The sequence below is a fragment of the Dromaius novaehollandiae genome, chromosome 5 (assembly GCF_036370855.1).
Source record: "Dromaius novaehollandiae isolate bDroNov1 chromosome 5, bDroNov1.hap1, whole genome shotgun sequence".
In the NCBI taxonomy this organism is placed as follows: Eukaryota; Metazoa; Chordata; class Aves; order Casuariiformes; family Dromaiidae; genus Dromaius; species Dromaius novaehollandiae.
The window spans coordinates 25,073,920-25,089,196 of record NC_088102.1 but is presented as its reverse complement, the minus strand read 5'-3'; the positions used below and the strand labels follow the sequence as shown (position 1 = coordinate 25,089,196).

At 40.3% G+C, this 15,277-nt stretch overlaps 1 protein-coding gene across 5 annotated transcripts in view; it reads left to right on the top strand.

Moving 5' to 3' along the window:
- The window catches only part of NRXN3 (neurexin 3), a 1,034,003-nt gene that overhangs the window by 264,551 nt on the left and 754,175 nt on the right, over positions 1 to 15,277 (top strand). For all 5 annotated transcript variants that reach the window (XM_064512239.1, XM_064512237.1, XM_064512238.1 and 2 more), the window contains exons 3-4: positions 3,779 to 4,080; positions 11,140 to 11,301. In XM_064512239.1, coding sequence (XP_064368309.1) covers positions 3,779 to 4,080; positions 11,140 to 11,301 — 464 coding nt within the window. The remainder of the gene's footprint in view (positions 1 to 3,778; positions 4,081 to 11,139; positions 11,302 to 15,277) is intronic.

Below are 15,277 nucleotides of genomic sequence, written 5' to 3'. Positions count from 1 at the left end.
TGTGGCAAAAACAAGGGAATCGAGACTGGCAAGGGGGAAGGAGAGCTGGCGGACTGAAGTTGAGCCTGAGGAAGGGCGCTTCCCTACGTGTTTAATTGTTTACGTCGTCTTTGCTTCTCCATGCCCAAATTGGTAATTAAAGGTTTATGTTAGCTGGCAACAAATTAAGTGAAATTCCCCCAGTGGAGACTGTTTGCCTGTGACAACATCACATACATCAGAGGGTCCTCACATGCAGCCCAGCGTGGAATGGATGTGCTTGGTAAAGAGCCTTCCCTGTGTCGGGTCAGGCCACCGGGCTGAAAAGAGGCCACTGTGCTGCAGCTTGGAGGAATACACATAGCTCTGTGGAGCTTGGAGCCTAGTCTGTGCACTAAAGCCTTTAATGTGGCCATGTGGTTTACCAGTCACCCACAGATCACAGGTTAGGAATTATTGGTTTGGAGAATGTATTTTTAGAGAGCATGTTTACTTTGGGAGTTGTGCTTCTGAGACATGGAGTAGACTGGTGTGAATTTTGATTGGCTTGGGTACACCAGCGAGACTTTAGTGTGCACTGTTTCTTCTGCAAATTTCATGTCTATCCAGAGGATAGACAGGCAGGAGCTACAGGAGGAAAAGAGCTGTAACAATACATGAATCAGAAATAGGTGATGTTCTCCCAAGGCTCTCTGATCTGCTTTTGGGAAATAAAAACAGAAAGGCTAGAAGGATGGATCAGGTCCAGAATCCCATATGTGACAATGGTCAGCGGCAGATGGCCAGAAGAAACAGACAGATGACTTTGTTGCATGCAGGGGTGGGTTGGTATCTCCTTATACTAAAACTAGTGGTGCAAGTAAAAACATAATAGGAATATCTTTCTGAATTTTCCCTGCCATTTTTTGATGAGTCTGCAGTGGTTTGCCTTTACTTACATTTAGATTTCTAATCTACTCTTTGCCTTCTCCTTTGTACTGAGCAGACCAGTGAGATTTTGTCTAAGTAGTTGAGAGACTGTAAATGAGCCCTATTAATATGTCTTGTACTGAGTGAACAATCAACCCCTCCGTCCCCTTTCTGCCCTCCCCCCAAAAACATAAAATGGGTATTCAGTCCTTCACATATCTATGGCTTTGGGAAAATGGCTTAGTCATAATGATTGTGTTTGACTCCTGACCTCAGATGCCAACTATTTGATTGGAATTACCTGCAGGTATATAGAGCATGTGCCCAACTTGATTGTAGCACATCTCCTTCTGAAGGATGAGAAGTGACTAGGCAGGGGAATTACCATAGTGGAGAGTGTTGTTAAGCTCTTGGCTCTAACACTTTCAGAACTGCAGTCAATATAAACGCTCTGTTCTTAGGCTGGTCGTATATTAACACAAGCATATGTACTCCTTGGTGGTAGATAAATGTATTCAGAACAGAATCATAGAATCACGTAATTTGGAAGGGACCTCCAGAGGCCATCCAGTCTGACCACCTGCTTAGAGAATGTCCAGTTAGAGCAGGCAGCTCGTGGCTGTGCCCAAGTTGAGTTTTGCTTATCTCCCAGGTTGGAGATTTAAAGGTCTCTCTAGGCCCTTCTTACACTGTTTGACCACTCTCATGGTGAAACATCTTTTTCTTATTTTGGGTCAGAATTTCTTGTGTTCTGATTGTGTCTATTGCCTCTCATCCTTCCTTTGCATACTTCTGAGAAGAATTTGGCGGTGTCCTTTTTACACTGTCCCGTTAGGCAGTTGTAGATAGCAATAAGGCTTCCCCTGAGCCCTCTCTTCTTAAGACTGAACAAACCCAGCTCTCTCAGCCTCTCTGTATATATCACCTGCAGCAGTGCCCTGAGCATCTTGGTAGCTCTCTGCTAGACTTGCTCCAGTATGGCAACATCATTTTTGTATTGGAGGCTCAATACCAGACACAGTACTCAACAAGTCCCTAACAGAGGGGAAGAATCAATTCCCTGGACCTGCTGGCTGCAATCTTGCTAGTAGAGCCCAGGATGCAATTGGCCTTCTTTGTTGAAAGGGCCAACTGCTGACTTGTGTCCAACTTGTTGCCAATGGGACCCCCAGGTCTTTTTCTGTAAAGCTGCTTTCTTTCCAGTTGGCTTCTAACTTGTGCTGTTGCATGGAGTAATTTGTGTTACTCTATGCTTGCAGGGGTATATAGACACATAATACACTTACACAGGTGCAAAGATGGGTTGGAGCTACTGTCACAGAGCCTAGATTTTTTAATGAGTTCATTCTATTGATACCCTCAATCAAGACTGCGAAAGTCTGTGTTTAATGCAGACCTATCACTTGAGGATGGTATGTATTCATGTTGTAGCATTGTGCTCTTTTGTGACTACCATTTCATGCTGTGAAGATGTGGATTTCACCACATAGTTATTTTTCAAGAGTAGCTATGACAACAAGCATTTTCCCCTCAGTCTTGTATTAACAAGTTCTGGCTAATCTTTATTAGGATTACCAAATGAAACAAAATGAAGCAGAAAACTGCTGTTAATATGTCAATGGCAATAGCATCAGCACTTCCCTTATGCAGTGGATTGTAAGTAGTGATAGCTTAACTGCTTGCACCATGTAGTCATTCATGCTCAGACTCACTTTCATGGCTGGGAGTCAAAAACGTGCCACAGTACTGAGAGAGGAGGTCAGTAGATCTGTGTAGACTCCACTGTAATGGAATTATCTCCTGGAATGCACTGGGAAGAAATGGGCTATAGACAGCCCTCTTGCAAGCTCTATAACCACAGTCTTTTATTCCTTCCATTGGGTGAAATCAGGGTGCGTAGGTGGCTGTGGTCACATTAGTGCAATTTGGTAGAAGAACTGGTTCTCTGCAACTGTGGAAGCCCAGATATTGAGAAGTAGACTTCCAGCTTGTGCAAAGGATTTTCAGGTTGGCATTTAATTTTATAGAATGACATTCAAATGCTGCTTCCAGTCAGTAAGAAATGAGGCTACTGATTTTCCCTACTATACTCTGCATACATGAGATTTGATTGTTTAATGAGGAAATATGTCATGTGCTGTGTGAATAATACCCTGGGTTTATTTCTGCTGTACTAAAAAGATATGCTTGTGTATTAACAAAACCCCAGATAAAGCGATCAAACAGGCAAAGTTCTGAGAAGTGTTTGCCACCAACCTCACTTCTTACATGTTTAATGTGGACTTGCTTCATACTCTCAAAAAAGAAACTATAGGACACTTCAGATAGCTCTCTTGTCTGCTGGGTCTCTTAGTTGAAAGGGTCAGTTCAATCAGTATTATATTCTGGTATCCAGCCTCGATTGCCTAGCAGATGAATTGTGATTACCTAAGGTGACATTAGTAATTAATCTAAATATTAATATTTGGGGGGGACATTAATTCCTTTTGGAACACTTACGCGCAATTCATAGATGACAGTTATGTGGTTAATAGTGGAGTCTTCCGTTGTTTTCCCCAAAAGGATGTAAATTGTTTTGTAACAGTGTCTTCAAATGCGCTTTCTGCTAGATCCACTGTATACTTCTGAATGGTCCTTGTGGTGATAGTTCTTTCTGCAGTGGAACTGAAAACACAACACTGAAATTTATAGGGACTGTGGACCCTGCTGTTAATTCACTTGATAGCTGTATTACAACAGGAGCAGTGCAGTCATTAACGTGCCATGATACATAGTTGTACAGGACATTAACAGTGCTGTGGGATTTCTCAAAAATTTCATAATGATCTTAAATCTCTTCTTGGCTAACTGCTAAATAGCTTTTTTTCTGTTTCCCTTTCTTCTTTTTCAGCACGAGATGAGAACATGGCCACTTTCCGTGGTTCAGAATATCTTTGCTATGACCTGTCTCAAAACCCCATCCAGAGCAGCAGCGATGAGATCACTCTCTCCTTCAAGACATGGCAACGCAACGGGCTCATTCTGCACACCGGCAAGTCGGCTGATTATGTCAACCTGGCTCTGAAAGATGGTGCGGTTTCGCTGGTCATTAACCTGGGGTCGGGGGCCTTCGAGGCCATTGTGGAGCCTGTCAATGGCAAATTCAATGACAACGCGTGGCATGACGTTAAAGTGACACGCAACCTGCGGCAGGTAATGGTGAAGGGGAGAAAATGCTGTGAAAATTTCATTCTGTTTTATTTGGACAGGGGCAGATGGCAGGGAGTAACGGAGACATGGGAATGCTTGTTGGGATCATCAAAGTCTCTTTACATTTTCTGGACCACAATATCCAAGGGACAATGAAAGACCATTAGTTGAAGAGAATTTAGCCCCATTGCAATATCTCCATTTCTACTTTATTAATTTCCTCTTTTTCCTAGTTTGATTTAATAATAAAAGCTTGTGACATAGTTTTACTTTCATCTCCCTTTTCCTGTTCTCTTTTTTGTTCTCTCTTTTTTATATTATTATTTCCTTAATGTGATTCAATCTTATCAGTAATATTCTTGTTGCATTTAATTACTGTGGGAATGGAGTCTTTTTCCAGCAGCCAACGCTCTACACCTCTCTCCTTTTTCTTGAAGTTTTGTTAATTGCTTTAACCATTGCCATGATGTCATAATTCTAATTCTGGAAGTCTTTGGTTTTCCTTTATTCTATTCTATTCTATTCTTTTCTTTTCTTTTCTTTTCTTTTCTTTTCTTTTCTTTTCTTTTCTTTTCTTTTCTTTTCTTTTCTGCGTGTGTGCACACGCGCAGGTATGCAGGCTGGTGGGTATGTGTGTAATTATTTTAACTTTATAGCTTTGGAATGAATTGGCTGGAGTCTTTCTGAGTCTTCTTGATTCTCTGTTCTTCTTTTCCTCTTTTTTCCCCCCACCCTTATTTCTGTAATGAGATTCTACTTTATTTCTTACGTCTCTGCCTATGAGACTCTTCTGTTGGTTGTGAGGACTGGAAAAGTGGAAGGACCAAAAAAGCCAAGCAACTCCAGCCCAATCCAACACCCTACAATTCCACTTTGGAAAAGTTTGGTCCGATTTTACCACTGTAATTTTGTATACCTGCATGCTAATTTTTAAGCAGATAACTCTATCAGGTGATGTATTTACTAGTAGGCTAGCCTTAAAATCCTTAAGCCTTCCTCATGAAATATATATTCAAACATAAATAGGTAAGGTGAAATTAAATAACTTTTCTCTGAAAGCTGGTGAATATATCAAGTCACTAAGGCCCATCCACTGCATGATACATGAGGTTTACGCTGTGGATATGCACTATTTGGTGTCTTGCTGATTGGTGAAGGCAGCATAAATAGCTTGTAAACTAAGATTTTAAAATCAATTTGTGAAAACAATGTGTTCTGTTTGCTCATTAATGTGAATGTTAACACAGCCCCTAATAGTTTTATTCAAGTTCATACAACCTTATGTGCTGAGAAAACAGCTTTTGTAGTAATATTTTACAGTAGCTAAGATAAAATATATGTGTGAGCGCAGGCTAAACAGTACCAAGGGTCAGAAAGAGTCTCAGTTAATAGACGTCCACAGATGATTTGTTTATTATGGGGGTTTCACATCTTTCTTTCAAATATTTGGTGTTGGAACTGGATATAGTTGTATTTCCCATTTGAATTCCCATATTTCTGTATGTTGAAAATGTCTGGGTATTGGAGGACAGGTCCATGACCTAACTTTCATGAGACTGCTGCATCATTACTGACAGCAATATTAATCTATTTTTACTAGTTTCGATGCAGATGCAAATTTATTTCTTATGCAGTGGATGGGTCTTAATGATCTTGTCTTGTTCAAATACTTGCATCGTTCCATGAAAGGAAGATACAGCAACTGGCTGAGGCCTGTCAGTCTGGAATGGTTAGAATATATCGCTTTATTTGATGTGTTTGTTATTTTTAGATGTCGTGAGAATGGCTGGTCTCTGAATATCTCTGACTGGTTTATTGGTCATTTTAGTTAATCATACTTTTTTTTTTTTTTTTTTTTTTTTTTTTTTGCAAATCCGTTTTCAATGGGAAACTGTGCCTGAAGCAAAATATATCCATGCTTCGTGCCAAGGTTGGTTTGGATCTTGCAGAAGTAGAAAGTGGAGAAGGGTCACAGCTGAAACTGTGAATGGGAAGCTCTTAGTCTCCTTTCCTAATATTTCAGAGGGTGGTTTTGTTTTGTTTTGTTTTCTGGATCCACAATTAAATGGAAATATGTCTATGCCTCTTTGTCTTTGACTAGACCAGGAAAGTTTTTTGGCGGTCATTAGAAGCAGGGGAGTCTCTTGCCAGTTAAGTAGCAGCCCAGATTTCTACCCCTCATGATCTATTCACTCTGAGTATTTCCATGTGATCTTGAATTCTTAAAGAGTCTTACCTGACTGGGCAAGACAGGGAATGTTTTAATGTGATGGTTGTGCCATCTTATTAAAGGCCAGGATTAAAATTAAAAAAAAAAAGTAGCAGAGATGATTTGGTGTCCAATTCTATTAATAGTCATGACAGAATTCAGTTCAACCAAGAAATGTCAATAAGGCTAGAATTTTTTGATCCATATATTTTCCCTGGATACTTTCATTTTAACTTCTGACTTCTAAGTTCAGTCTCAAAATTATGGCATTGACCCAGAAACTAAAACTGCCTAGAAATTGGAACCGATGAGGCCTTGAGGAGAGGCAGTGCTGGTAGTCCTGAAAGTTGCCATCCAAAAATTATTGGTAAGTTTAACCACCAGTTTTCAATAAAGATAAGCATTGAATGCTAAGGTCTTCCTGTCAGGTTTTGCACATTCTTAATTTTAATTGATATTACAGAGGATCAAGAAGTCTTAAAATCCTTCAATCTTCAGGATAAAGAGTTTGAAAGAGATTGAAAACTTGAATGACTGATACTTAATTAATATTTGCTATAGACATGTTTCAGGACACAACTGAGAATGGTCACCATATATCTTGATCTTATAAAGGCTTCATTTAACCAAAAAAGATAAGGACACGCTCTATTTTTACAGCAGCTTATATATTCTGTGTGTGTGCGCGTGCATGTGTGTGAGAGAGAGATGAGGGGGGAGGGAGAGAGAGAGAGTGTTTCTTTATCTGTAAAATACGTAACTATTTTTCAGACAGTCCATTTGTCTTAGTTTAGTAATTTATGTGAAGTCCTTTGAGATCTTCGTGCAGAAGATGTAGTAAAGGACAAAGTATATAATTTTATATGTAATAAATTATGTACTAAGCATCTTCCCTGACACAAATTCATGTGCAAGCTTATAGTATAATATGGTCTAGCTCATTTGGAAAAGTCTGGTTTCCAGTTGTGCCCATGTTTCTTCAAAAACAGAGGATGTAAAGAATACTGAATACTGAGGTTTTATAAGAAAATTAATAACCTCCTTGTAATTGGTTGAGAACATTGCACTGAAGAGAAACACATTTTTCATTAAAATGAATTCAAAAAAATAAAGTTCAGAAATTCCAAGAATATCATCCAGAGCTAAAACAATTCCAGGTAAAAAGGCTAGCAGGAGCTTCAAGATGCCATCTAGTCTACCCCTGTGCACTTTTTTTGGGGGGAGGGGGGGGGAAGAGGAGGAGGATTTGCATAATTTCTTGGCTGTTCCTAGAATTAGAGCAGAACTTTTAATAGCTGGGGGTTTTGCCTGGTACATTTTGGAATTGTTAAATGTTTTGCAGCTAAGCTGGAAGAGTACTAAGTGCTTTGGTTTTTTTAGATCAAGTGATTATCACAGGAGTTAATCTCCTTAGAAACAAACCAAGTGAACCCACAGATTCCCTTGAGTAGTGATTGTTAATGTCAAAACAAATCTCCTTGTTTATTTATCTTATTATTTCAGTTAGCACTAAGTCCTGTTTCTGCCTTGTGAGGCAGAAACCTTTACTAGAAATAGGATCATTGCTGTATTTTACCAGGACTTTCAGATCATGTTTGGGGCAGTGTTGTCTGGTGGGAGGAGGAGTGGAGGAGACTGAAGGTCAGACTTTTCATGTCTGTCTTCAGTTCTGCTGCTGACACTTCGTGTCAGTTTTGGCATGCTCTGTCTCCCACTGTACCACAACTTCCTTGTCTGTAAAAATGTATTTAATAATAATACAGCAGATCCTCAGTGAGACTTCTTTGATTTCTGAAGATTTCGGAGGACTTGGAGTTCAATGGACCCAAAACACCAACTGCAGATTATTATTATTATTTCATTTCCAAAGATAAATAAAATAGACTTACGACCTGTTGACATTATGTTCAGTCCCATGAAGTTCTCACAAACTTTATTTCCTTAGTCAATGCACAACTTTCTGAAATGTCCAAGAAGATAGTTTTACATGCGACAGGACAGATCTTATTTGTGTAATTTAGGGTAATTTTTGTCAACTTGGATCAGAATAGAACAGGGACTTGGACCCTGCACAGGCTGCACTTCTCTGTTAACATTGAAGCTAGTCACCACGCAAAATCTGCTGTAAAGATCTTGAGTTCCCCAGATGCTAAAAAGCAATCAAGAAACAATGTGTAAGTTTGAGCAGTTGGCATCTGCGTGCCTTGGGAGGGAACAACAAAGCATCTGCAAAGCTCTGCTAAACTGAACTAAGAGAACCAACTGGTGAGTTCCCCTAGCTCTGTAATATAGATGCAATATTGCAGACAAAAGGAGAGACAGTAAGTATTGTCAACCTTGGGTCTTCCAACCCTGACACAGGCAACCTAACACAATTCTTCTTACACAATTCCTTGACACAATTCTTCCTACTCTCCGATCACACAGGTGAGCTACAGGCAAACAACCAAACACATGCATTTTTGTGTGCTTCTCCTGAAAGTCACAAACTCACCTGCTGTATAGAAACCTGCAAACTGAGAAACTTGGAAAGCCATACTCAAGAGCCTTGGATTCATCTTCATCTGCAGTCTCTAGCCAAAGGAAATTTTGGCCTGCTTACAGTACTATGCAGTGCTTTAGGGTAGTAAAGCTTGGAAGAAGAGCAGGGATGTAGAGATGATGGTGGATGGAAGAAGGAGTCATGATTGGGTTTGTGCTGAAGGGGCAGAATGGTGTGTACATTTGAGGGAAAGGTTCTCGTTTGGGGGAGGCACCTTGATGAGCATTTGAAGAGTAAGTATTGCACTGTTTTGGCTTTGATCCAGGCCTGGATAAGATATATGAGGGTGGGAGTTAATGAATAACACCAGAGTGGGAAGACTAGGCAGCAGTCTTCCTCTTTACAGTCTAGATGGCATGGTTCCCCATAGAGTCCTGGTCATATTGTCCTCTTTCTCACTCTGTGTGTGTCAGGCGCCCCACGCCTTTTTTTAAAAGACTAACACTAGACCATTCATGCAATGTGTCATTTTTACTAACCAACTAATGTACTAACACCCTAACGACTCATCTTTGCTTTTAGTTATTTTAATTAACAATCGTTCTGTTCACGATTTTTTAATTTCCTTTCTTCCCCCTTTTCCGCAAAGCACTCAGGCATTGGACACGCTATGGTAAACAAACTACATTGTCTGGTAGATATCATTCTTATTGTCTCTTTTTTTGGGTTTGCCGTGTGTTACCTGCCTTTTCCTTCCCTTACCCCCCCTTTCTCTCCCCTCCTTTATACTTACTTCTTCCTTTAATTTTATTTTAATTTCATTGAAAGCACATTTTTCCGTTTCTTTTTTCATTTTCTTTTTTAAGAAAAAATATGAACAACAAAAGCAAACAAACACAACTTTTCTGGAAATGGGGTCTGGACATTTTTTTCATTGATTTGTTCACCTCCCTCTTTAGTTTTTGTTTTTTATTCCAATTCCCTTGCTTTTGAGTTTAGCTTTCTCTCTTTCTTTTTTCCTTTTTTTTCCCTTTTGATTTTTGATTTTTACTCTGAAGGTTTCTAGATCAGAACCATTGCAGGGCCTCTAGTCTGTTGTGGTGAAGGCTCTCTTTTTCTCTCATCCTTTTGTTGTGGCAATGGCTGTTATAGGCAAACTGGCCAGAGTTGTCCTCTTTCTCCCAATTTTCCCCCACCTCCCTCCCTTCTCTTTCTCTCCTCTCTCTCTTTCACTTTTTCTCGCTCTCTCTGACCTTCCACTTGGCGTGGCCGAAAGGAGCTCAGCCGGTTGTTTGTTTCAGTACACACTCTGCATGGCATGTCCACGTCTGGTGACTCGCCCGTCTCCTACTGGCCTCAATCTATTTTCCTCCATCTTCCCTTTAAACCACTAACAACATCTAAGCAAAACACATCAAATTCACTTGCTCCTCTCCCTCCCTCTCCTTCCGTTCCCCTTCACTCTCCATGTGTTTGGAATTAGAGGTCTTGGGGACTTCGTTTTGTTTTGGATTATTCTGGGTTTTGTTTGGTATTTTTATTTTTGATGATTGCATGCAAGTGTTAAATTTTTCTTACTCTCTCTCTCTCTTTTCTCTCATTTTTTCCTGTCATCTTTCTGGGCTCCAGATATATTGGCATGACATGTCAAAGTGCAGTGTGTGCACGCATTGTGTTTTCTTTCTTTCTCTTCTATGCTTCTCTCACACTTGTTGGTGTGTTGTTGATTTTATTTTTTTTATTTTGTTCTTCATTTCTTTCCTGTTTATATTTTGATTATGATTTAGCCTGTAAAATATATTTTTTAATTCTTTATTTCTGTGGTAGGTGGTGGGTGTGTGTCTCTCTAGGTACATGGCATGCACATCCATAATGTATTGAAAGTGAGATCCTTCTCCCATCCCTCCCTGAATGCATGATCGTCAGTGTGCCGTGAGCAAAAGAAACATAAAAAATAAAAAATACCAACCTCGTCTTCATTAGTGTTTTTTTTTTTTTTACTAACAACCATAACTAACTGTAATAATTAAATAAATACTAATTAATCATAAAATCAGCTAATATCAGAAATCTCTTTCAAGGACAGTTCCATTTTCTGGCCTGAGTAGATGGAAAGCATCATAATGTGTAGACTGCTGGATCAGCCTGGCAGCGCTGTTGTACCAAAGAGGGGATAAGCAGATGCTGGAGTATTTCTGTTGTGGGCAAGGCAGACCAGAAAATGGAGCTTGGTTGTGCTAAAAAATATATGCCAAATCTCAACAAAATCCTTAATAAAACTGATGTAAAAATATAGGGGAGGTAACTTGTTCTATTCAGGATTGTAAGGTCATTGCTGGGATTTTCTTTGTCCATTGTGTTCCTTGAACAGGTGACAATCTCTGTGGATGGCATCCTTACCACCACGGGCTACACGCAGGAGGACTACACCATGCTGGGCTCAGATGACTTCTTTTATGTAGGAGGGAGCCCCAGTACTGCTGATTTGCCTGGCTCTCCAGTAAGCAACAACTTCATGGGCTGCCTCAAAGAGGTAACTATTTCAAATTAATGACCTTTTCTTGTTTCTGTAGTTTTGCTTTCTCTAAATCATTGCTGTTTCCTGCCTTTCATTATACACTCAATGTCTTTCCCTGATGCTGAATTTTATGCTAATATTGCAACAGCTCAATAAGGATAAACTCATCATTCAGCTGGACACAAGGCATCAATCACACAACTCTCAGTCTTATGTTACGAGTCAGACTTCTCATACTCGATTACAGAAAAAATACATATGATAGTAAAAGAGGTGTCTCCTGTAGGCTATTAGCCATTTAGAGGGAAGCGATACAATCTGCTAGGTACTAAGGCAATATCCATTAAAAAAAAAGATAAATGGGTGTTGATTGCCAAGCAACATTTTTGGATGAAAAATATACTCAATCAGAAGCCTTTTAGGATCTCTCTAGCTCCTGGATTTCACCTCTGAATATAGTTAGTTCTCAGTTATTCAGGAAGATACAGAGAGCGAAACACTAGAAAATTCAAAGTTGAGGATAGTACAAAATACATAAAATCAGGTGACAAAATGCAGCATGAGGATGTAATGGAGAAATGATAATAATGTGGCATGTGGATATGAAGCGCACAGTATTAGTAAGTCAAGAGTACTGCTGCATTGGTCATGGCTTCCAAAGTCATGCTCTATCATGCTGTATTGTGTCTCAGCCTGCCCTTGTCACAGAGTTTTGTCACAGCCTTGTCACAGGTTTGAGAAAATCCACACATTGGTAGTAGAGATTGGACTGTTTGACTAGCAGCAGGAACCAGAATAGTAGACTAGTGTTCCCTGAAAATAAAAGATGAAGCTGCAGCCCAAATCTGAAACTTGGTGCAGTTGTAACCCAAGGGGCCATGCTCTGTAGTCAGCATTTGTCTTTTCTCCTAGTTAGAGAGAAATCATTTTTAATGATTGCTGTCATTAATGAAGATACAGATATTGACATGCCCACAGCATGTTAGATAAAGTGTGCTAAAAGCTATGCTGAAGTTTTGTATCAGTCAGCTTCCTGGCCAGTTCAGACTTAACAGTTTCTTGTAAGAGTTTCCTACCTAATGTCATAATTCTACAGTAATACTGTTTTTCACAGGGTGTGGCTGGGTGGGTCTAGTTTTATCTGCAGCCACAAGGTCTGTCATAATATCCTCTTTGCATCAACATTTATTATCAAAGGGAAGGCAGAGCTGAGTTTTCATGCAGAAGTCTTGGAAACACCAATGCTGAATAGATGTTGTTCTGTGTCCAAAACTGCTTTACAAGTGTTACCATCTTACAGATGCTCAACACATGGTGTCAGGGGTTGTATGTAATGTGCCAGTCCTTTGATGTGAGCAGTGGCCATGAGAGTCTGGAGTTCCTGTCCTATCTGACTTCCGGATTAATTAAGGAGACGCACATATGCTGGAAATGAGCATGTGACTTCAATATTACATAGGAAAGGAAACTGCCCTGCTGAATAAATATGTCAAGCAGAGATGAGATCCTTTTGTTTTCATTCGTAGAGCCTTGGGCCTGATTTTTGTAGGCACTGAGCACCCCAGTTTAATTGAAATCGAGAGCAGATACAGCTTCTTAGTGTCTCTTTAAATCAGGATCTTAATTTTATTTATGGATGCTATGAACATAACACTTAGAAGAGGCCATTTTTGTGTGTGCTTTAAGTCAAGCCAATGGAGCAGAGAAAGTGACAAGAAAATCTTCAGCAGCTTTATTATTTATATAATCATTTGTATTCTGTTAGCTTGCACAATGTGCTAAGAGCGACTTACATAGCCATCCGAGTCTTACGATGCTCTGTGTGAAGAAAACCCAAGCAACCACTTAAGAATGAGAAGGAAAGGAAGAAAACAGATAATCAGAATGTGGCTTGTAATTTTCATTTGACTAAGCTGTGACAGGAGATGTGTATGAAGAGTCGTCTAGACTTGAAGACGGACTGCTACTGGCTGGGTGTGAGCTATAGTCTGCTTAATAGCAACCTGGTGTTAGTAGCGATAATGTAATGCTTTCATCTGTGCATAAAATGTATGTTTCCCTGCCTCTGAAGACAATTTCAGTGTACCCTATTCACCAGACTTAAGTGTAGTGCACGATTGTAAGGGGGACACACCTGGAAATGAGATAAATGGAGAAATGTAATATTTCATAAAGCTATGTTGCCAGTTAACACTTCCTGCATTTCCAGTCCACCATTCCTCCAGACCCCTTCAGCCGCAGGCTGAGTTACCAGTGGTATTACTAGGAAGAATAAAGACAACTGACAGTTGTGCTTTTCCTCAGATCTAGTTTTAGCAAACAGATATGAGAGGAAGCTGCAATTAATGGTGAAAGAGCAGCGCTAAATAACCTTCAGAATCCTGAAAAAATTCACAGGTGGAGCCATAACCTTGATATGTGCAAGGAAGTGGGTCTAGCCAGGAAGACAGTTACTTAGACTGAGAAGGGTTCTCACTGCATACGTAGTGAATTAATCTCAGTTGTCAAAGCAGGTGGTGCTTTCTTTAAGTGGAGCTTTGAATGAGTCAAGCAGGAAGTAGTTTGCTTTGTGAAGCTCCTTACAGGGTTGGTCTCCTCTCCTTTGCTAGGGAAGAAGATGCTGATGGCAAAGCTCAATGTGAGATCTACTCAAAATTAGGGGATAGTATTTTTGAGTGTTTTCTTTATGTTTAGTTCTGCAATTTTACAGTATATCTGTGCAATGCAGTGCTGAATGAAAGAAGCCTGAGCTAGCTCTGAGCACTAGACTGCCTATAGGGATCAGCATGATTTTCAGGGGCAGCTAGCTTTCATCCTTGAAGAGGCAAAACTGAGTTAGTGCAGGGCTTGCGTGTCTATAATGTTTCTAGTTCCAGGACTGACCACGGGGAACTTTACTTGGCTTCTTGTGTGGCATGGCGATATATTTCGTAAATACATCCTTATAGGTTGTTTTGAAGCTTCTCTACATCAAAGAAGGATACTTAGTCTCTTGTCAGCTAGTACTGAAGGAGCTTGAGCTTTTAAGAAAAATATCCTAAACTAAGAAAGTTGGACAGTGTAGAAAGGAGTAGCAGTAGACCATAACAGCGAATACTGTTCCTTTCAGTTGATACTTGTTGGTGGAGCAGAGTTCTTTTTTTTTCCTACAGAAGTCCTAGCTATGCGATCACCTGTTCGCAGGTACATGACACATCCCATGTGGATTGCACTGCTGTTTATAATGGAAAGAACAGCCTGCCAAGCCTTGTTCCAATCTATTGAAGGTGCTGGAGCAGAAACATCTATTCCTACTCCTTTGTGTTCGTTGAAGCCTTCTCCTGGGGCTGCCTGAGTCTCCTATGGAGGCAAAGTGATTGTCACAGGTGTTGGGGTGACACTTTCTGCCTGCACCTGTAATCTCTCTTGTTTCATCTACACTGTCAGCCTCACACTACAGCAACCAAAGCTGCTAGCATGGGGGCTAAGAGGACATTTTGAGTGAAGCATTGCCTTCCCACTTCCTCTGAGATTACATGCAGGTGCTGAAGTGCAATGGGGCAGAGTGCCTAATGATCCTCTCTGTCCCTTTGCAGCTGGGAAGGACTTTTCCATTCTCAGCTGTGACTGGTGGTAGGAGGAGGGGCAACTCTGGCAGGGTAGAAACTTCATACGGTCAGAGTATAAGCCTTGACTAGGAGGAACTGGTCTCTGAGAATGTGAGAGTGAGTGGGTCAGTTGGTCTCTTGACAAGGAACTAAGGGTCTCAGGGCTCCTCCTCTGCAACATCTGGACAAACTTCTGGTGAAGGTAGTCATGTTTACTTTGGACTGAGTGAACCAATGTTTCCTCCTCTCGCTACAGAATATAGGCTCTTCCTGCCTCTTCTTTTCCTTGCAGGTACAGGTTCTGGTTGCAGAGATTCTGTTAAGTTACTAGCAGTAATATGCTCACTTCATAAATCTGAGTGCTGAATGTGTAGTTTTGTTTTTTATTTCATTTTTGTTAGAAT